Here is a 19,638-nt window from a genome sequence, read left to right as displayed (position 1 = left end):
ACTGAGTTAGAGATACAGCTGCCTCCCCTAAAACCCACTGACCAGCAGAAAGTGGGAGCAGGGGAAGCTTTGAGACCTTTGTTGGGTCCCAGAAGAGCAGCTGCAGGTGGGTGTCCTCGCTGGCTGTCCCCACCCTCCCCAGCCAGAGGGAGGGGCTGCCCAGGCCTGTCTGGCTCTAGGGGGTGGATATGGGGGTAGCGTCTGGTGGGACTGATGGTGGCCTCCCTGTTCCATCTACAGGCAGCCTGTGGGCCCCCCTGGGGTACCTGCCCCTGGCGATGGCCCTGCCTTGCAGCCTCCTGTGCCTGCTGCACTGGGGGACTTGCATCCTGGTTTCTGTGGACAGCGTTGCCTCAGGGTGGCTGGGTTCACAGGGGTCAGGTGCAGGAAAAACAGGGCTGTTAGATTCAGCTGGACGCCCACTTGGGCTGAGGGGCCAGCTCTAGGCCAGGCCAACCTACCCAAGCCCCACCTCCTAGACCGTCCCACCCATCCCCGCCTCCAGGCCCCAGGAGCTGGACTGAGGACCAGGCCCTAAGAAGGTGCCTCCCGCACAACCACAGGCCCAGGCGGGCCACGGAAGACGCTGCCCGGGCCCTGCAGAGGGCTAGGGCTGGGGCTGGGGCTGGGGCTGGGGCTGGGGCTGGGGCTGGGGCTGGGGCTGGGGCTGGGGCTGGGGGCCACAGACTTCACTGCTGGACGTGAATAAAGTCCAAGGTCGTGGTCCTGCGTGTGTCTGTGCTCAGGGCCTGAGCAGGGGGGCCCGGGAATGTCCTAGCCGGGGCCAAGCCTGTGGGGACAGGGGCACAGGACTCCCACCACCGTCTACTGGGGCCACCCTGAGTGCTGGCCTGGCCCTCAGCACAGTGGCAGCAGGGTCAGGAAGACCTCCAAGGGCCCCCACCTGGCCTGGGGGCACAAGACCAGAGGGAGAGGGAGCCACGCTGGTGGGGTCACAGAAAGTCCTCGGAGGCCACAAGGCGTGTCTGCAGGGGGCATGTTCCCGTTTACTGAGCGCGAGTTCTCTTGGGGTGGAACAGGGACCACCCGTGCCTGCTCCTGGCCAGGCGGGGATCCCCAGCAGGGCTGGGGCCAGCAAGGGAGTGGGGCCCTCAGGCCAGGGTGGAGGCTAGGAGCAGTGCCAGGACGGTGAGAACAGGTCCAGTTCCTAGGAGGCAGGGCGTCCCCGAGAGGGCCTCTACGGAGAGAGGGGTGACTCAGAGCGCCCACCTCCACGCCCCCAGCTCTGCCCCCAGCCCTGGCCTGGCCGCCCCGCCCACCTCGCACGCTGAGGTCTAGGACCAGGTAGCCGTTGGGGATGCCGCCCTGTAGCCCCAGCCCCAGCGTGTCCAGGTCGTCCTGCCGCTGCCGTAGGATCCAGTCCCGCACCGGGGGGTGCCGCTCCTCCGCCTTCAGGCCCTCCACGTGGGGTCCCAGAAGTTTCTGCACCTCAGCCACAGTCAACGGCTACCAGAGACCCCGGGCAGCCATCAAGGAGGGTCTCCTTCCCCCAGCGCCGCCAGAGGGCTGCCAGGCTCTCCTGTGTCCAAACTGCCCCACCCACAGATGCCCACCGCAGCCTCTCCAGACTTCGGAGGTCTCCGGCCAGCTGACCTCAGCTCAATGGCTGCCCTTCCCTAGGCCCCACCACATGGGAAGATGCTGCCCTTCCTACGGCCTCGCCCCACTGCAGACCCGCCTTACACGCCCTCCCACCCCCCGTTGGCCCCTCCTCCATGCACCCCTCCACCAGGGCTTCTCCACTCGCGCCCCCTCCACGCGCCCCCTCCACATGCCCCTCCTCCACGCGCCCCCTCCACGCGCCCCTCCTCCACGCGCCCCTCCTCCACGCGCCCCCTCCACGCCGCCCCTCCACATGCCCCTCCTCCACGCGCCCCCTCCACGCGCCCCCTCCACATGCCCCTCCTCCATGCGCCCCCTCCACGCGCCCCTCCTCCACGCCCCCCCCACATGCCCCTCCTCCACACGCCCCCTCCACGCGCCCCCTCCACGCGCCCCCTCCACATGCCCCTCCTCCACGCGCCCCCTCCACGCGCCCCTCCTCCACGCGCCCCTCCTCCACGCCCCCTCCACATGCCCCTCCTCCACACGCCCCCTCCACGCGCCCCCCCTCCACACGCCCCCCATGTGCCCCCCTCCACGCGCCCCCCCACGCCCCCCCACTCGCCCCCTCTCCACGCGCCCCTCCTCCACACACCCCTCCTCCCGCTCGCCATACCAGCACCGCATCTGTCCGCAGCTTCATGAACGTGGCCAAGTCCATGCTCACATTCTGCTGACTGAGCGCCTTCAAATCCTCTGTGGGGGCCCCACCTGCCCGCGGGGAGAGGGGCCCGAGCTGAGGCCTCACCTCACACCCCCAGGCCCTTGACCACAAGCTGCAGGAAGCCCACTTGCCTTACAGGGCTTCCCTTTTTCCTTAGGGATTCCAGGGCCTGGGTTTGCCTGGCTGCCTGACCCCCAGGCGTGGGAGACTCTGGAGGTGGCTGGCGCCCCGAGCTGGGGTCAGAACCCACAGCCCCTAAGGCCATACACACCCCGGGGGCAGAGGGCGGGTGACCACCCAGTTACCCTGACAGCAGGTGGCCCAGCGAGGCAAAGGCCTGGCACCCCTGAGTGGAGTCTGTGGTTCCCCTGTTGTGGGGCCCACCCTGGCCAGCGACTCCCTGGCTCACCCAGGAAGGACTGGATCTTCACGAAGTATTTGGACCCGTTCATGTTCTGGAAAGCAAGGCGGGCCTTGGGATAGAGGACGTCCAGCTGCCTTGGGTCACACGTGTCCAGGTCCTGGGGCCTGACCGCCCTGGGGACACAGTGGGTGGACAGTGAGCGCCAGCACACGGACCCACCTTGCCAGGCAGAGTTCTGGGGACTCACCAGATGCTGCTGGGGGGCACGGAGCTCAGCTCCTCGGGGCTGAGGGAGCACAGGTACCCAGGGTAGAAGGCGGTCAGGGTGTCTAGGGTGTCTTTGTCTAGCTGGCCCCTTCCCTTCACAAAGCGGTCGATCAGGGTGGCCACCTGTGGAAGGGGCCGCCGAGGAGCCTTGTGGCAAGGACAGATGTATCCCTCCACCACCAGCATAACCTCAGGCTGTGTCCCTGACCCCAGGCCCGCCCAACCTCAGGCTTTGTCCCCCACTCTGCCCCTCAGCCCTTCCCAATCTCATGCCACGTGACCTCTGAGCCGGACGGTCACCTGAGGACTCATTTCGTGCCCTTTGTTGACTTCAAGCAAAGCCTTCAGGGTCTCCAGGGACGTCACATTCCACTTGCGAATGTCCTCAGGGCTCATCTTGAGGAAGAGGTAGCCCAGGTGCTGGATCACAGACTCGGGGTAACCTTGTGGGTAGAGCTGCAGGCCAAGAGACCAGGAGGGCCCACGTCACTCCCAGCGGGGCTGGGGATGGCTTGGACACAGCAGGCCGGCGGGAACCTGAGTCATGAACTACCTCATCCAGTTTACGCTTTAGGACGTCCAGCTGCTCGTAGGTGAAGGGGATGGCGTTCACGCGGTCCATCTGGGCGGCCAGCAGGGCCGCATCCACGCAGGCTTCCAGCTCCCACTTCTTGTAGAAGATGAGGCTCTCGTCTATCTCGCGGGCCTTCTTGCCTGAGGGACAGGCTGTCTCTGCAGGGCACAGGGGTCAGGGGTCAGGGCCGGAGTTCGTTTGACCCCTTCTTCCTCCCACACCTCCTGTGAGATGAGACCTCGGGCCATTTGTGACCCTCCCTGTGCCTCAGTTTACCCACTGGCAAACGGGGATTCTGTCCACTCTCTGTGATTATAATGGGACGTGCTGCAGAGCCAGGGAGGGGCAGGTGAGACCCTAAAGTGATGCCCACCCCCAGGGGTGCTGCCCAGCCTGGTGCCAGACTGCGCAGGGCACGGCACTCACTCTCCACGTCCCGCCGGAACCGTGGCCGGAGGATGGTCCGTTCAGGCTGCTGCCAGGATGGGTCCCGAGAGGAGCGTTGCCGCCACGCGGCCACGATGCCCTGAGGACGAGCAGGACCCGGGCTGAGCCTCGGGTGGCCGGGCATCCCCACGGGCTGGGGATCGGGGTCTCACCTGCGGGATGCTGCGGATGATGGGCTGGCCCAGCACGGGCAGCAGGCCCCGCAGAGCGTCCAGCGTGGAGACAGACCATGTCGATGGGGGGCTGTGCAGACACGGGACACAGCTCAGGGACCCCCCACGTGCAGCCCCAGAGAGGGAAGAGGCCAGGCCGTACCCCCTGGCTGTGGAGGGGACGCTGGGGGCATTGGCAGGGGTTGTGGCGGGGGTGACTGACCCTGGGCCTTGAGGCGTGGCCGCAGGTGTCCTCACGCTGCTGATGCCACGCCGCCAGGTGAGCCTTCGAGGTTCCAGACACCTTCACTTACCCGTAGGGGGGTCCCCCGCCCTGCAGAGCCGCCCTGGCTGCCTCCTGCTGGTCCTGGTCCAGGGGTCCCAGGCAGCTCACCAGCCGGGGTAGCAGCACTTCGGCCGACTCGGCCACAAAGCGCCCAGGCAGGTCGCAAGCCAGGCCTCCCAGAGCCCGCACATCAGCCTCGCTCAGCAGAGACCCCCGCACACCCTGCAGAGAGGCTGGCCTCAGCGCCTTTGGCACTGCCGAGCCCTCTCCGCCCCGCGCTGGCCCCAGCCCCTACCCAGCAGGCCAGAGCCGCAGGCAGCAGCCGCTGTCGCTCGGGAGCCCCCCTCGGGAGCAGGTCCACATTGGCCTTCGTGACGCGGGAGAAGAAACGGGTGCAGGCCTGGGGCCCCGAGAACGCATCTGGGCTGTGAAGAGAGGGTGCTGGGGACAGGCCGCACTGATCACACCCGTCCCTACCCTGAGAGGCAGCCCGGCCGGCCTCCACATCTCTGCTGTGGCCTGGGATCCGAGGCAAGGGGCAGGGGGTTGGGGGCTGAGGGCTGGCGGCAGAAGCCGGGGGGGTGGGTTCAGGGGGCAGGGCCTACTTGAGGAATAGCAGCAGGTCCAATGGGAGGGCATCCAGGTCCTCGGGGGGCTCAGAGAGCCGGTGAGCCAGACAGCGCAGCTGCAGGGGCAGGGAGTCCAGCACAGAGAGTTTCGAGCCGCCACTCACATGGTGGGCCAGGGTCGCCCGGCCAGTCTGCCCACCACAACACACCCCTGCCCTGGCCACGAGAATCTGTGGAAGTGGATCTCTGGCCGCCTGCAGCGCTGCCCCGGGGGATGTGGGCTCCCATGCCTGGCTGCCGCTCCCCTTCCCCAGGTCTCACCCACTCCCCCGAAAAAGAGTCACCCTTGGGGCAGAGCCTGGAGGGCTGCCCACGGCGCTCCAGGAGGGGGCCCAGCACACAGCATCATATCAGACTTGCTCCTGGGGAGCCGGCCCCTGACATGGACAGGCACCCTAGTGGTCAGCTTGGGTGGCCAGAGGAACTCTGGGAAGAACTGCCCGGGGAGAGATGGCAGCAGGGACGGAGGGGACCGTGGTGGCAAGGTGGGCACTGCAGAGCTGCCTGTGAATTCCTCAGCCCCAGTTGTGCCCACCTGCCTCAGCCCAACTGAGACTGACCTGCTCTGCTGAGAGCTTGACATTCTTCTGTGCCAAGGCCACAGCCAGCTCCCGGACACGCTCTGTGCTCAGGCCGGACACCTCCGCACACGGGAAGCCAAGGAGTTGGCGTGGGGAGAGGCTGCAGGAGGGGTCGGGCTGGGCACCCACGATCGCCCCTCCCCTGCAATGTCCACCCAGTGCTCCCCAAGCCCCACAGCCCCACCTCTCCCCGAAGGACCCTGGTGCTCCCTGCAGACCTCCCCCCAAGACCAGGTGATGCCCTCAAGGGCCGGGAGTTGCCATCACCTGGGGGGTGTCAGTCCCTCCCGCAGTCCTGAGCCCAGTCAGATCTGAGGTGGAGCAGAAGAGGAAGGGGGAGGGGACGCGGGGGGAGGGGACGCGGGGGGAGGGGACACAGGGGGAGGAGGTAGGGGAGGGGACATGGGGAGGGGTGGGGGAGGGTGTGGGAGAGGGGTGGGGAGGGGACATGGGGTGGGGGAGGGGTGGGGGGGAGGGGATGGGGGATGGGATGCTGGGGGATGGGGTGCCCTGCCCACCCTCAGTCCCCAGGGCCCCTCAAGCCTCACCCTTGAGGACTGTGAGGACCCCGGACCCACCTGGAAATATTAGGTGGGTTGGCCAGGACTCCGTCCAGGGGCGCAGCCTCCTGGGGGCACAGGGCCTGCTGAACATGACTCAGACCAGCTCTCTGGAGCAGGAGTTCCCAGGTCCCGCTACCCCTGGGCCAGGTACTCCCCGAGTTCAGCTACTTCCCAGGCCTGGCTGTGTCTCAGACCCATGGGCTTGGCTACTTCTCATCCAGCTACTTCCCAGACCCAGCTGCAATTTCAGCTCTGCCGCTCCCTGGACCTGGCTGCTCCCAGGCCAGTCACATGCAGGTCCAGGTGCCCCTTTGCAAGCAAGGACCGTGGAAACTGGCAAACACCGTGGATACGTGACAGAGAGAACACAGCATGGCACCCCCACCTGGGACCTGAAGACCCTCCCCTGTTTCCCCAGAGGGGACCTTACCTGCCCTGTCTCTCCAGCCAGGGCCCTCGAGGGCTGCACCCATCCTAAAGGGGCAGAGGGGACAGCTTGGGGGAGGGGTCGGGCCTCTGGGCTGTGCCCTGACCCAGGGGAGGAAGGAGGCAGAGCCCGGCCGCCCCCACAGCCAGCCCTGTGCACGCCCCAAAGAGAAGCCAGTGGCTCAGGCCCGTGTACCCCGTGACATCACAGTCCCCCAGGCACAGGGGTCGGGACTCCACCAGGGAGCCCGGCCTTCCACATCTTTCCCTGAGACCCGGCTGCTTGGCCAGTCAGACCACCCATCCCACAGACATCCCCACCGTGTCCTGAGCCCCATCACTCCCTGGCTGGGTCTCCAGCTCCAGTCACCTCTGGGGGCAGAGACTGCTGCTGAGACGTGGCCACCACAGGACTCCAGGGAGAAGGCAGGGGCAGGCAAAGCCTTGTTGGGGGCCTGGCCCCCAAGGCCCCTGGGCCGTCCCCACCTCGCCAGCAGCCCCATCAAGTACGCACCGAAGCTGAAGAGCAGGAACAGGAGGCTGCCGAGGGCGGGGGTCCCACAGGACCCCAACAGGGGTCGAGCCGTTGGCAAGGCCATGGTCTGTGTCTGTGGAGGGCAGTGACTCAGCATGGGACCCCCTGCTCCCACCCCACACCTCTGTCCTGGGCCAGCCTGGGGCCACATGGGCCCAGGAGGGGCTCCCAGGGCAAACTTCTGTGGTACCTGCAGCTTGTGTCCGCACCCTGGCCCTGCCCTCCAGCCACTGAGCCCTCTGTCCCCCGGACTGGCTCCTCCTGTCCAGGGGAGGGGCTGGGTCTGAGATCCCGGTCCCCAGCCCAGACAGCCCAGGAGTCAGTTGGCGCCCACCCCTCTCCCAGAAGGGCAGGGCAGTGTGAGCAGAGCTTAGATCAAGCAGCCGGGGCCGCCGCCCACTTGGGCTGGCCTGAGTCTCCCCACTCTCGCACAGGAGGACGAGCAGCCCCGTCGCCTGGATGTGGCTCCCTCCCCTCTCCCCTGCCCTCAGCTGCAGGTGCCTGGGCTTTGTGAACACCCCAGGCCCTGCCAGGCAGACAACACCCTTGAGGCAGGAGGGGCACTGCGGGCACAGAGGCCACCGCCCCTTCCCACCCAGCAGCGTCTTTTTGGGCCACTTGGCCTCTCTGAGCCCATTTTCAGGTGCAGTCCAGGTGGGGCGGGGCTGGACCAGTGAGCAGCCTGGGGAGCCCCTTGTACTCTCTAGGGTGGGGCCTGTGGGCCAGTGTGGGGTGGGGAAGTGGGTGGGGAGACCCTCCCTGAACAAGAATTGTCCTCCTGGGGTAGGGGTGGGGCCCGCAGAAGAGGGAACTGGCTTCTACACTCACCCCTTTCAGGGAGGCCACCATGGCGGAGTAGAATAGAGCTGCCTCCTGAAAACCTTGGCCCAGGCCCGGTGGGTCCACCCACAGCTCAGAAATGGGGGTCACACGCTCATGCTCAGTGGCCCCGTCCACAGGCAGAGCCTGCCTGGTCGGCCCAGCCACTGGGGAATGTCTCGGGGAGGCACACAGCCTCCGGGTGACAGACTCTACTCCCCCAGGCCCCAGAGGAAGTGGGGAGGCCCCTGAGGCTCTGAACACCTTGAGAAGGTGGAAGAAAACAGACCCCCCCCACAGCCAGAAAATGGGCAGTGAGTGGGACCCCCAGCCCTTGGGGTGCGTGAAGCCAGGAGGGAAACGTGGCCATCGGATCACAGGGGACCTGGGCACCCCCCACCCCAGCTCCATGTGACCCAAGGACCTCAGCACCTGGGATGGGGGCTCCCCGAGAGCCCGGCCCTTCCTGCTCTGAGGGGCCTCTGCAGGCCACGGGGGGCCCTGGAATCTGCATCCTTTACACCTGCAGGAGAGCTGGGCTGGGGCCGTGGAGGCACCTGCACTGCCTTAGGACTGCCGCTTCCAAACAAATGGGTCTGCGTGTGCCCTGCGGGGTGAAATCTGCATCCAGCTGAAGCCTGACCATCGCTCTGGTGCTGGAAGCCCGGCCTGGGGCGGCCCCAGTTCTCCAGATGGAAGGTGCAGATTCCATCCACACCACAACAGAAAGAGCTCAAAGGTTGTTACTTACAGATCCCAGGGAGGGAGGCACCGTGGGTCCACCGGCAGCTCTCTGTCCGCGCGTCACAGCAGACGGGAGTGGCCGGCCAGGCAGAAAGAGGAGTGCGTGGCGCTGGCAGTGCCCATGAGGAACAGGACAGCCCCTTTCGGATCTTGGGCCAATGCCCACACGTGGGCCTCTAAAGGGCGATGTGAAAGGGGGAGCCCAGCCCCCAGGCCTCCAAGGCCTTCTGCGCAGTTGGGTAGGGAGCTTTACCCCTAACGCCCGGGCAGCCCCCAGCCCTCCAGGTCCCGAGTGGCCCCTCCCAGGTCTCAGTGGGCCCTACCCAGGGTAACTCTGACGTGCAGAGCGATTGGCCACACCTGAGCCTCCTCTGCCTCGGTTTCCTCAATTGGGAAGTGGGGGTGGAGAGCCTGGCAGCCTCCCAGGCCGTCAAAGGGAACAAATGACGGCTTTGCCCGGGGCAGCAGGGAGCGGCGGCGCCTCACGCCCCAGGAATGTGTGGGTGGAGACCCCGCACAGGAGCCTCGGACAGGCAGTGGGCCAGGCCTGGGGGAGGAGGGATGCCCAGGAAGGCAAAGCTGCCCTCGGTGGGCGAGGGTGGGAGCCCGGGCCCAGGTTTCACGGCTGCCCTGGGTGGGTGTGGGGCGTGGGTGGGAGCCCGGGCCCAGGTTTCACGGCTGCCCTGGGTGGGTGTGGGGCGTGGGTGGGAGCCCGGGCCCAGGTTTCATGGCTGCCCTGGGTGGGTGTGGGGCGTGGGTGGGAGCCCGGGCCCAGGTTTCACGGCTGCCCTGGGTGGGTGTGGGGTGTGGGTGGGAGCCCGGGCCCAGGTTTCATGGCTGCCCTGGGTGGGTGTGGGGCGTGGGTGGGAGCCCGGGCCCAGGTTTCACTGGATCCCACTCTGATTCTCGGGTGCTGAAGCCCAGGGAGCACCGGCCCCCCGAGTCACAGGTCAGCAGGCTCTGGATGGCGGCCACGCAGCCCAGACAGGACTCCCGGGAGCACAAGCCTGACCCCCAGTGCAGTGTGGGCCTCGCAAGGCTGTGAGCCGTCCGTCTCAGGGCTGTGGGAGCACACAGGTCAGGGAGGCAGGACGGGGCCCAGCTCCAGGCACACGCACACCCCTTTCTCGGGGGGTCGACTGGAACGGAGCTGCCCCCGGGTGCTCGCTGGCCTGGCAAAGTGGGAGCTGTCTTCCCCACGCATCTGGGCTGGCTGCCTGCTGCTGATGGAAGAGCTGCTCCTCCTGACTTGGGGCCACAGAAGCCCCCTCCCTGCCCCTGAAACCCCTCCCAGCATGTCGTGAGCTCTTATCCCCAGTACGGAATCTGCCTCCGCTATGAACACCTGCAAAGGTTTGTGTGTTGAACGGAGGTGTGCACGGCGGTCATCTCTGGTCTCTCCACAGAGTGGGTTTTCTATCGTGACTCGCGGTGGAATCGGACCTTCACGCACACAGAATTCAGCAAGGCTGCCAGGTGTAAGCATCAACTTACAAATGTCAAGAAGGGATTAAGGGCCTTTTAAAAACTCCCTTCCACAGAGAACAACTGAAAAATTCCAGACACCCTTGTAGCAAACCAGTTACCCAAGGGCTCTGGGGAGGGGACAGAAGGCAGCCAGCTTGGGAGGGAACTGACAGGTAAAGGGAGAGGCCAGCTCCGAGTGGCGTTCCCTTTGTGTCCACACAGCTTTGCTCTGAAGGAGCCGCAGGTTGGCTGCGGGGCTGTGAAGTGGCCCAGGCTGCCACGGACACCCACCACTTTCCCGGCCAAAGGCCAAAGGAAACCAAGGAAGGAGCCCAGAATACTCAGGGCCCAGAGCTCAAGGAGAGGCCTGAGCCGGAGGAGCCAAGGAGGCGCCCACGTGCCCAGCTGAGCCCTGAACTGAAGGAGCCGAGGAGGGTCCAGAAGAGCTCGGAGGGCCCCGTAGACACGGCTGAGCCCTGAACAGGAGCCTCAGAGGGGCCCATGTGCCCGGCTAAGCCCTAAACCAGCAGACTGCAAGCTGCGGACAATGATGAAAACGCGCTGTGGCCAGCCTGGGCTCACCCTTCAGCCAGCACTGTGGGAGGCCGACGCGGGAGGGTCCGTTGAGGCCAGAAGTTCAAGACCAGCCTGGGCAACGTAGTGACACCTCATCTCTATAAAGAATTTTTAAATGAGGCCCTGTGTGGTGGCGCACGCCTGTCATCCCAGCACTTTGGGAGGCCGAGGTGGGCGGATCAACTGAGGTCAGGAGTTCGAGACCAGCCTGGCCAACATGGAGGAACCCCGTTTCTACTAAAAATATGAAAATTAACTGGGCGTGGTGGCACATGCCTGTAATTCTAGTTACTCGGGAGGCTGAGGCAGAAGAATCACTTGAACTCAGGAGGTAGGGGTTGCAGTGAGTCGAGATCACGCCACTGCACTCCAGCCTGGGCAACAGAGCAAGACCCTGTCTCAAAAAAAAAAAAAAAAAAAAAAAAAGGCCAGGCACAGTGACTCACGCCTGTAATCCCAGCACTTTGGGAGGCCGAGGCGGGCGAATCATGAAGTCAGGAGATCCAGACCATCCTGGCTAACACGATGAAACCCTGTCTCTACTAAAAATACAAAAAATTAGCCGGGTGTGGTGGCGGGCGCCTGTAGTCCCAGCTACTCGGGAGGCTGAGGCAGGAGAATGGCGTGAACCCGGGAGGCAGAGCTTACAGTGAGCCAAGATCGCGCCATTGCACTCCAGCCTGGGCGACAGAGCAAGACTCCATCTCAAAAAAAAAAAAAAAAAAAGGCCGGGCGTGTTGGCTCACGCCTGTAATCCCAGAACTTTGGGAGGCCGAGGTGGATCATGAGGTCAAGAGATCAAGATCATCCTGGCCAACATGATGAAACCCCGTCTTTACTGGAAAAAAAAAAAAAAGAAAGAAGAAAAATGAGAATATCTGTGTGATTTTTTTTTTTTTTTCTGAGACGGAGTCTTGCTCTGTCGCCCAGGCTGGAGTGCAGTGGCGCGATCTCTGCTCACTGCAACCTCCGCCTCCCGGGTTCATGCCATTCTCCTGCCTCAGCCTCCTGAGTAGCTGGAACTACAAGCGCCCGCCACCATGCCTGGCTTTTTTTTTTTTTTTTTTTTTTTTTTTTTTTTTTTTTTAGTAGAGATGGAGTTTCACCGTGTTAGCTGGGATGGTCTCGATCTCCTGACCTCATGATCCGCCCACCTCGGCCTCCCAAAGTGCTGGGATTACAGGCATGAGCCACCATGCCCGGCCATATCTATGTGTCTATGTGATTGAAAGAACGTAGATTCCTACCTCATATTATATGCAAAATTTACTCAAAGCCAACCATAGGCCTGAGTATAAAAGCTGAAACTATAAAACCATTAGAAGGAAATTCAAGAGGAAGTGTTTGTGGGCTTGGAACAGGCAGAGACCTGTTAGATGGAAGAAAGAAGGCAGAAACCATGACTGACACTGCTGCTCTTTGAATGATGCCGTGAAGAAAATAAAGAGCCAAGCCACAGAATAAGAGAAATATTTGCATGACATATACCCAGAATTGACAAGGAACATTTGCGGTTCAATGATAAGACAGACAATCCCGTAAAACCCAGGCCATATGCGCCGCAACACGGCTGAGCCTGGAAACACGGACACGTTGTACGAGTCCCTTTAGATGAAACGTCCAGAGTGGGTCAATTTAGAGAGACAGGAAGTAGATGAGTGGTTTCGTAAGACCCGCGGGAGGGAGACCAGTCAGGGGGACTGACTGCTAAGGGGTATGGAGTTTCTTTCCTTTTCTTTTTTGAGATGAGTCTCCCTCTGTCGCCCAGGATGGAGTGCAGTGGTGTGATCTCAGCTCACTGCAAGCTGCGCCTCCCGGGTTCATGCCATTCTCCTGCCTCAGCCTCCTGAGTAGCTGGAACTACAAGCGCCCGCCACCATGCCTGGCTTTTTTTTTTTTTTTTTTTTTTTTTTTTTTTTTTTTTTAGTAGAGATGGAGTTTCACCGTGTTAGCTGGGATGGTCTCGATCTCCTGACCTCATGATCCGCCCACCTCGGCCTCCCAAAGTGCTGGGATTACAGGCATGAGCCACCATGCCCGGCCATATCTATGTGTCTATGTGATTGAAAGAACGTAGATTCCTACCTCATATTATATGCAAAATTTACTCAAAGCCAACCATAGGCCTGAGTATAAAAGCTGAAACTATAAAACCATTAGAAGGAAATTCAAGAGGAAGTGTTTGTGGGCTTGGAACAGGCAGAGACCTGTTAGATGGAAGAAAGAAGGCAGAAACCATGACTGACACTGCTGCTCTTTGAATGATGCCGTGAAGAAAATAAAGAGCCAAGCCACAGAATAAGAGAAATATTTGCATGACATATACCCAGAATTGACAAGGAACATTTGCGGTTCAATGATAAGACAGACAATCCCGTAAAACCCAGGCCATATGCGCCGCAACACGGCTGAGCCTGGAAACACGGACACGTTGTACGAGTCCCTTTAGATGAAACGTCCAGAGTGGGTCAATTTAGAGAGACAGGAAGTAGATGAGTGGTTTCGTAAGACCCGCGGGAGGGAGACCAGTCAGGGGGACTGACTGCTAAGGGGTATGGAGTTTCTTTCCTTTTCTTTTTTGAGATGAGTCTCCCTCTGTCGCCCAGGATGGAGTGCAGTGGTGTGATCTCAGCTCACTGCAAGCTGCGCCTCCCAGGTTCAAGCGATTCTTCTGCCTCAACCACCTGAGTAGCTGGGATTACCACGCCCAGCAAATTTTTGTATTTTTAGTAGAGACGGGGTTTCACCATGTTGATCAGACTGGTCTTGAACTCCTGACCTCAAGTGATCAGCCCGCCTTGGCCTCCCAAAGTGCTGGGATTACAGGCGTGTGCCACCATGCCCAGCTAATTTTTGTATTTTTAGTACAGACGGGGTTTCACCATGTTGATCAGACTGGTCTTGAACTCCTGACCTCAGGCGATCCGCCCGCCTTGACCTCCCAATGCTAGGATTTCAGGCTGCAGCCACCACGCTGGGCCCAAACGGTATTTCCAATGGGTAAATGGGTGAGCTGTATAGTGTGGATTATCTCTCAGTAAAGCTGTTATTTAAAAATGGGCAAAAGATTTAAACAGACACTGCACACACACACAAAAAGATACAAAAGCCAGGTGTGGTGGTGCACGCCTGTAGTCCCAGCACTTTAGGCTGAGGTGGGAGGATCACTTGACCCAGGAGTTTGAGGCTGCAGCGAGCTATGACCACGCCACTGCACGCCAACCTGGGTGACATAATGGGACCCCATCTCCACAAAAAATTTAAAAACTAGCCAGGCGTGGTGGCGCAGGCCTGAAGTCCCATCTATTTGGGAGGAGGAGGTGGGAGGATAGCTTGAGGCCAGTTTGAGGCTGCAGTGAGCTATAACCACACCCTGGGTGAAAACCCTGTCTCAAAAAATACACAACACACGATCAATCTGAATGTGAAAAGAGGCTCATTGTCATCACCGCTCACTAAATGCAAATGAAATCCACAAGGAGATACCGCTCACTACACACCCACTAGACATTACTCATTAAGGAAATGCAAATTCCATCCACAGTGAGAAATCCACAGTGCAACACTGCGCATTACACACCCACTAAAATGACTAAATTTAAAAGGACCAACAATGACAAGTGTTGGCAAGGAAGTGGAGCAACTGGAACTCTCAGAGGCTGCTGGTGGGAGTGCAAATGGATACAGGCAGTTTTGTTTAGCACTTTCTTAAGAAGTTAAACTTATACCTAACCATGCCACTTAGCTATTCCACTCCTAAGGAATGTCCCGAGAGAAATGAAAACGTGTTCACACAAAGACTTATGCATGAATATCTACAGCAGCTCCATTCACAATAGCCAAAAATGGTTTTTTATATATATACATATATACATACACATATATATACACATATATATACACACATATATATATACACATATATACATATATATGTATATATACATATATACATATATGTGTAAATATACATATATACATATATGTGTATATATACGTATATATATACATATATACACACACATATATGTATACGTATATATATACACATATACGTATACGTATATACACACACACACACACACACACACACTTCCATCAATAGATGAACAAAGTATGGCATATTAACACTATGGTGTACTGCCCAATGATAAAAAGGGAAATACAGTCTCATATATGAAAAAAATAAATGAATTTCAAAATCATTATGCTCAATGAAAGAGGCAGACTCAGAGTACACAAGGTACGATTCCTCTTACATAAAAATTTAAAAGGCAAGCTAATCTATTCTGACAAGAAGCAGATCAGTGGTTGCCTGGGGCTGGGCAACTTCATCAGAATGAAGGATTCCTACTCAACAAGAGCAGGAGAGAGGAGCGGACTGCAGAGACTCTAGGAGGTCTCTGGAAGGTGAGGAAAATGCTCTGTGTCTTGACTGTGGTGATGGATTCGTGGGTGTGTATAACTTCCAGGACTGTTTGAATTACATGCTTTATTTTCTTCTTTGGAGGCAGCGTCTTGCTCTCTCACCCAGGCTGGAGTGCAATGGCACAATCACGGTTCACTGTAGCTTCAGCCTCCTGGGCTCAGGTGATCCTCCCACCTCCACCTAAGTAGCTGGGACTGCAGGTGCGTGCCACTGTACCTGGCTAATTTTTGTAGAGATGGGGTCTCGCTATGTTGCCCAGACTGGTCTTGAACTCCTGGGCTCAAACGATACACCCATCTTGGCCTCACAAAGTGCTGGGATTATAGATGTGAGCCAGCGCACCCAGCCTGGAATTATACACTGTAAATGGATGCATTTATTGTACATAAGTTTAACACAATAAAACTGATTTAAAAATTAATAGCAGCCAGGCCCGGTGGCTCATGCCTGTAATCCCAGCACTTTGGGAGGCCGAGGCGGGCAGATCACCTGAGGTCAGGAGTTTGAGACCAGCCTGACCAACATGGCAAAACCCTGTCTCTACTAAAAATACAAAAATTAGGCTAGGCACAGTAGTTCATGCCTGTAATCCCAGCACTTTGGAAGGCTGAGGCGGGTGGATCACTTGAGGTCAGGAGTTTGAGACCAGCCCAGCCAACATGATAAAATCCCATCTCTACTAATAATACAAAAATTAGCCAGGTATGGTGGCGTGCACCTATAATCCCAGCTACTCAGGACGCTGAGTCAGGAGAATCGCTTGAACCCGGGAAGCGGAGGTTGCAGTGAGCCAAGATCGTGCCACTGCCCTCCAGCCTGGGTAACAGAGCAAGACTCCATCTCAAAAAATAAAAATTAGTAGCTTAACAAGCCCTGACGAGGATGTGGAGGGACAGGAACCCCCGTGTGCTGCTGGTGAGCAGGTTAGAGGGTGTGGCCTCTGTGGAGAACAGCTTGGTGGTTCTGCAAAAAGTTAAACGTAGAATGACCACATGACCCAGCAATTCCCGCAAAACAAAAGAATAAAAAACAGGAACTTGAACAGATCCTCACACACCCATGTTCCCAGCAGCATTATTCACAATGGCCAAGGCAGAAACAACCCCTGTCCATCAACTGATAGACGGATAAACACAATGTGGTCCATCCATACAATTATTCATGGAAAAAAACAGACTATGGAAAAAAAAATTTTTTTTGAGATGGGGTCTTGCTCTGTCACCCAGGCTGGAGGGCAGTGGCACCATCTCAGCTCACTGCCTCCTCAGCCTTCCGGGCTCAAGCGATTCTCCGGCCTCAGCCTCCTGAGTAGCTGGGATTACAGGCGCCCACCACCACGCCCGGCTAATTTTGTATTTTTACTAGAGACAGGGTTTCACCATATTGGTCAGGCCGGTCTTGAACTCCTGACCTCAGGTGATCCGCCCGCCTCGGCCTCCCAAAGTGCTGGGATTACAGGCGTGAGCCACTGCGCCCCGCCTCTGTGAAATATTTCAAAGAGATTTCTTCTGAGCCAATATGAGTAACTGCAGCCCAGGGAAAACAAGCCCAGGAAGCCTCAAGTGTGTGATTCTGAAGCCGTCAGGTTAGAAATTTGGTTTTGTACATGCCAGGGAGGCAGCAGTTACAAGCAGACATAAAATACATAAGTCAGTGTACATCAGTTCAGCCCTAAAAGATGAGATATCTTTTTTTTTTTTTTTTTTGAGATGGAGTTTTGCTCTTGTTGCCCAGGCTGGAGTGCAATGGCACAGTCTTGGCTCACTGCAACCTCTGCCTCCTGGGTTCAAGCGATTCTTCTGCCTCAGCCTCCCGAGTAGCTGGGATTACAGGCACCTGCCACCACGCCCGGCTAATTTTTGTATTTTTAGTAGAGATGGGGTTTCACCATGTCGGCCAGGCTGGTCTCGAACTCCTGACCTCAGGTGATCTGCCCACCTTGGCCTCCCAAAGTGCTGAGAGGACAGGCGTGAGCCACCGCGCCCGGCTAAAGGTGGGATATCTCGGAGTGGGGTGGGGAGTGTGTTCCAGGTGTATTCAGATTCTCTTTAACTTGTAATTGGGTAAAGGAGTCAGGCTCTAAAACTCGGAGCCAGCAAAAAGGAAGGTGTGAGGTCCCGTAAGGACGCTGTGTCGGAGTCCGCCCCCTCCACTGGGTCCCAGGGACCCGTGTAGCAGGAGGGCGAGAAGCAGGCGTGACCTAACCTCTGCCCGGCAGGGCCTTAGGCCTCCTTTATAATTTGGTATCTTATTGCCACAGAGTCTCTTTGTCAGTCTTGCGATCTGTACTTTAACATGAATGCCGGGTGGTCGTTAAGCCTCAACTCCAGAAGGAAGGGGTACAAGGAGGCTGCCCGACTCCCTTCCCATCATGCTTGGGAACTCTGTTTTAAGGTTTTCTTTGGGGTCCCCTTGGCCAAATGGGGGTCCTTTCAGTTGGTGTGGGACTTAGGATTTTATTTTTAGTTATTCAATGAAATATCATTCAGCCCTAAAAGGGAGCAACATTCTGACACGTGCTACAATGTGGATGAACCCTGAGAACACTTTGCCGGCCGGACGGGCGCGGCAGCTCACATCTGTAATTCCAGCACTTTGGGAGGCCCAGGAGAGTGGATCACTTGAGGTCAGGAGTTCGAGACCAGCCTGGCCAATGTGGTGAAACCCCATCTCTACTAAAAATACAAAAATTAACCAGACACAGTGGCTCATGCCTGTAGTCCCAGCTACTCAGGAGGCTGAGGCAGGAGAATCGCTTGAACCCAGGAGGTGAAGGTTGCAGTGAGTTGAGATCACGCCATTGCACTCCAGCCTGGGCAACAGAGCGAGATTTTCTAAAAAAAAAAAAAAAAAAAATTGCGGGGGTGAGGGGTGCAAACATATGTGCCTGTTTATTTGAAACATTCAGAACAGGTGAAGACACAGACGGGAAAGAAAACAGCAGCGACCGGGAGGGGAGCCAGGGCAGTGGAGGATTATTGTTTAATGGGGACAGTGTCTGTGTGAGGTGAGAAATTTCTAGAAATGGGCAGCGGTGATGGTTATACAGCATTCTGAATGTACATAATGCCACTGAATTACGCACTTAAAAGCGACGAAAGCCGGGTGTGGTGGCTCAGGCCTGTAATCCCAGCACTCTGGGAGGCCGAGTCAGGTGGATCACTTGAGGTCAGGAGTTTGAGACCAGCCTGGCCAACATGGCGAAACCCCGTCTCTATCAAAAATACAAAAATTAGCTGGAAACCGCTTGAACCCAGGAGGCGGAGGTTGCAGTGAGCCGAGATCATGCCACTTCACTCCAGCCTGGGTGACAGAGGGAGACTCCATCTCGGGGGGGAAAAAAAAAAAAGTGGAGATGGGGAGGAAACCAAAAAAGGGAACAGAGCAAGATCCCCGAGGCCCTGGGACCAAACTACACTGCAAAGCATTGGTAAATCTGACTTCATCTGAAACAAGGGGATTTCTACTGAATGAACCAACTGGCAGCTGAGAGGCAGATGTCAAACAAACACACAGAAGACATTTCCCAGCACCTGAAAGAGTCCACGGCACAGCGAGCAGCAGGGACGTCCAAAACCAGAGAAACAGCCAACGCGGGAGAAAAAGCAGGGGCTGAGTGAGAAGGAGAAAAGCAAGGGCCGAGGGAGAGGGAGAAAAGCAGGGGCCGAGGGAGAGGGAGAAAAGCAGGGGCAAAGGGAGAAGCCACCAGCTCAGGGGAGCGACTGGGTGGCTGGTTCACCAGGAGGCGTTTGAGGTCTGACCTCTGTACATCCATTGAAATTCAAATTAGAACAAGGAGCTTTGCGTGAGCAGAAGGAAGGGCTGCGGTGAGAGGGACGCTGGAACCCACAGGCCTGGAGAGAAGAGGCTGCCCTGGTTCCCACCGCCCCTGCTCGATCTTGCAGCCCGTGGGTGGCTTTCCTTCTAGTCTCCTCTGCGCCTCGTTTGGCTACGCTCACAGGCGCCTCGCTTCCGTGCTCACCTTACCCCTCCCTACACCCACCCCACTCCACGCCGCTCCGTGCCAGGAACACCAGGGATGGTGGCTGCCAGGGTACCCTCACCCCCACCCACCCCAGGCTATTGTTGGCCTTTTCACACTTTGAATGAATAAAATAACTTTGGTGTTGTTTGTTCTGCATATTTAAAAAAAAAATACCTTTTCTCTTTGGTTTTCACACGGCCAAATCGTCAGGGTACTGGCCGTCGCGTTTAAGAAGTTGAGTAAATAGAGATGTCCGGCTTTGCTAGCTCAGCCTCTGGTGTGGACACATTGAACGTTAATCCGATAATCCACAGAGGATCCCTCAGCAGGACCCACTCGCAGAGAGCAGTAGCCATGCTCTGAGCTCAGAGGCTGGCTTCTGCTCCGATCGCTCTCAATTCCATCCCCCATGAGGTCAAAACAGAAAAGAGGACCGAGCCCCTAGCCTGGAGCAGACGCATCACTGGGTCTCCGCCCCGGTCACCTCTTCCAGGAAGTCTTCCCTGG

General features: G+C 58.4%; 1 protein-coding gene across 7 annotated transcripts; it reads right to left on the bottom strand.

The window, feature by feature from the left end:
• Positions 1 to 980: 980 nt before the first annotated feature.
• On the bottom strand, positions 981 to 19,393 carry MSLN (mesothelin). 7 transcript variants are annotated; one of them, XM_024349672.3, is made up of 17 exons: positions 19,306 to 19,393; positions 7,091 to 7,184; positions 6,581 to 6,624; positions 6,166 to 6,233; positions 5,567 to 5,687; positions 4,983 to 5,062; positions 4,673 to 4,802; positions 4,406 to 4,599; positions 4,092 to 4,182; positions 3,919 to 4,018; positions 3,472 to 3,650; positions 3,219 to 3,374; positions 2,899 to 3,041; positions 2,697 to 2,824; positions 2,240 to 2,334; positions 1,281 to 1,467; positions 981 to 1,198 (listed from the first exon to the last, which is right to left on the bottom strand). In XM_024349672.3, the coding sequence occupies exons 2-17, from the start codon at positions 7,173 to 7,175 to the stop codon at positions 1,113 to 1,115; spliced, it is 1,887 nt and encodes a 628-aa protein (XP_024205440.2). In that variant the 5' UTR covers positions 7,176 to 7,184; positions 19,306 to 19,393; the 3' UTR covers positions 981 to 1,112. The 7 variants fall into 7 exon arrangements, with proteins under 7 accessions (XP_024205440.2, XP_024205443.2, XP_024205439.2 ...); XM_024349675.3 differs by lacking the exon at positions 19,306 to 19,393 and adding an exon at positions 8,682 to 8,783 and having other exon boundaries at positions 6,166 to 6,215; XM_024349671.3 differs by lacking the exon at positions 19,306 to 19,393 and adding an exon at positions 8,682 to 8,765.
• Between the last annotated feature and the right edge of the window lie 245 nt (positions 19,394 to 19,638).

This window comes from Pan troglodytes, chromosome 18 (assembly GCF_028858775.2).
Source record: "Pan troglodytes isolate AG18354 chromosome 18, NHGRI_mPanTro3-v2.0_pri, whole genome shotgun sequence".
Taxonomy (NCBI): domain Eukaryota; kingdom Metazoa; phylum Chordata; class Mammalia; order Primates; family Hominidae; genus Pan; species Pan troglodytes.
Note: the sequence above shows the minus strand (reverse complement) of the source record. Positions and strands in the feature narration are given on the sequence as shown.

Bases quoted from the DNA above. Each gene is read 5' to 3' on its own strand.
- MSLN (XM_024349668.3), bottom strand. From the start codon at position 8,341: ATGGAGCTGGGGTGGGGGGTGCCCAGGTCCCCTGTGATCCGATGGCCA. The intron at 7,185-7,939 runs GTGAGTGTAGAA...TGCCCTCCACAG, and splicing joins TGGTGGCCTCCCTGAAAGGG to ACACAGACCATGGCCTTGCC. The intron at 1,468-2,239 runs GTATGGCGAGCG...GGTCTCTGGTAG, and splicing joins TGCGGACAGATGCGGTGCTG to CCGTTGACTGTGGCTGAGGT.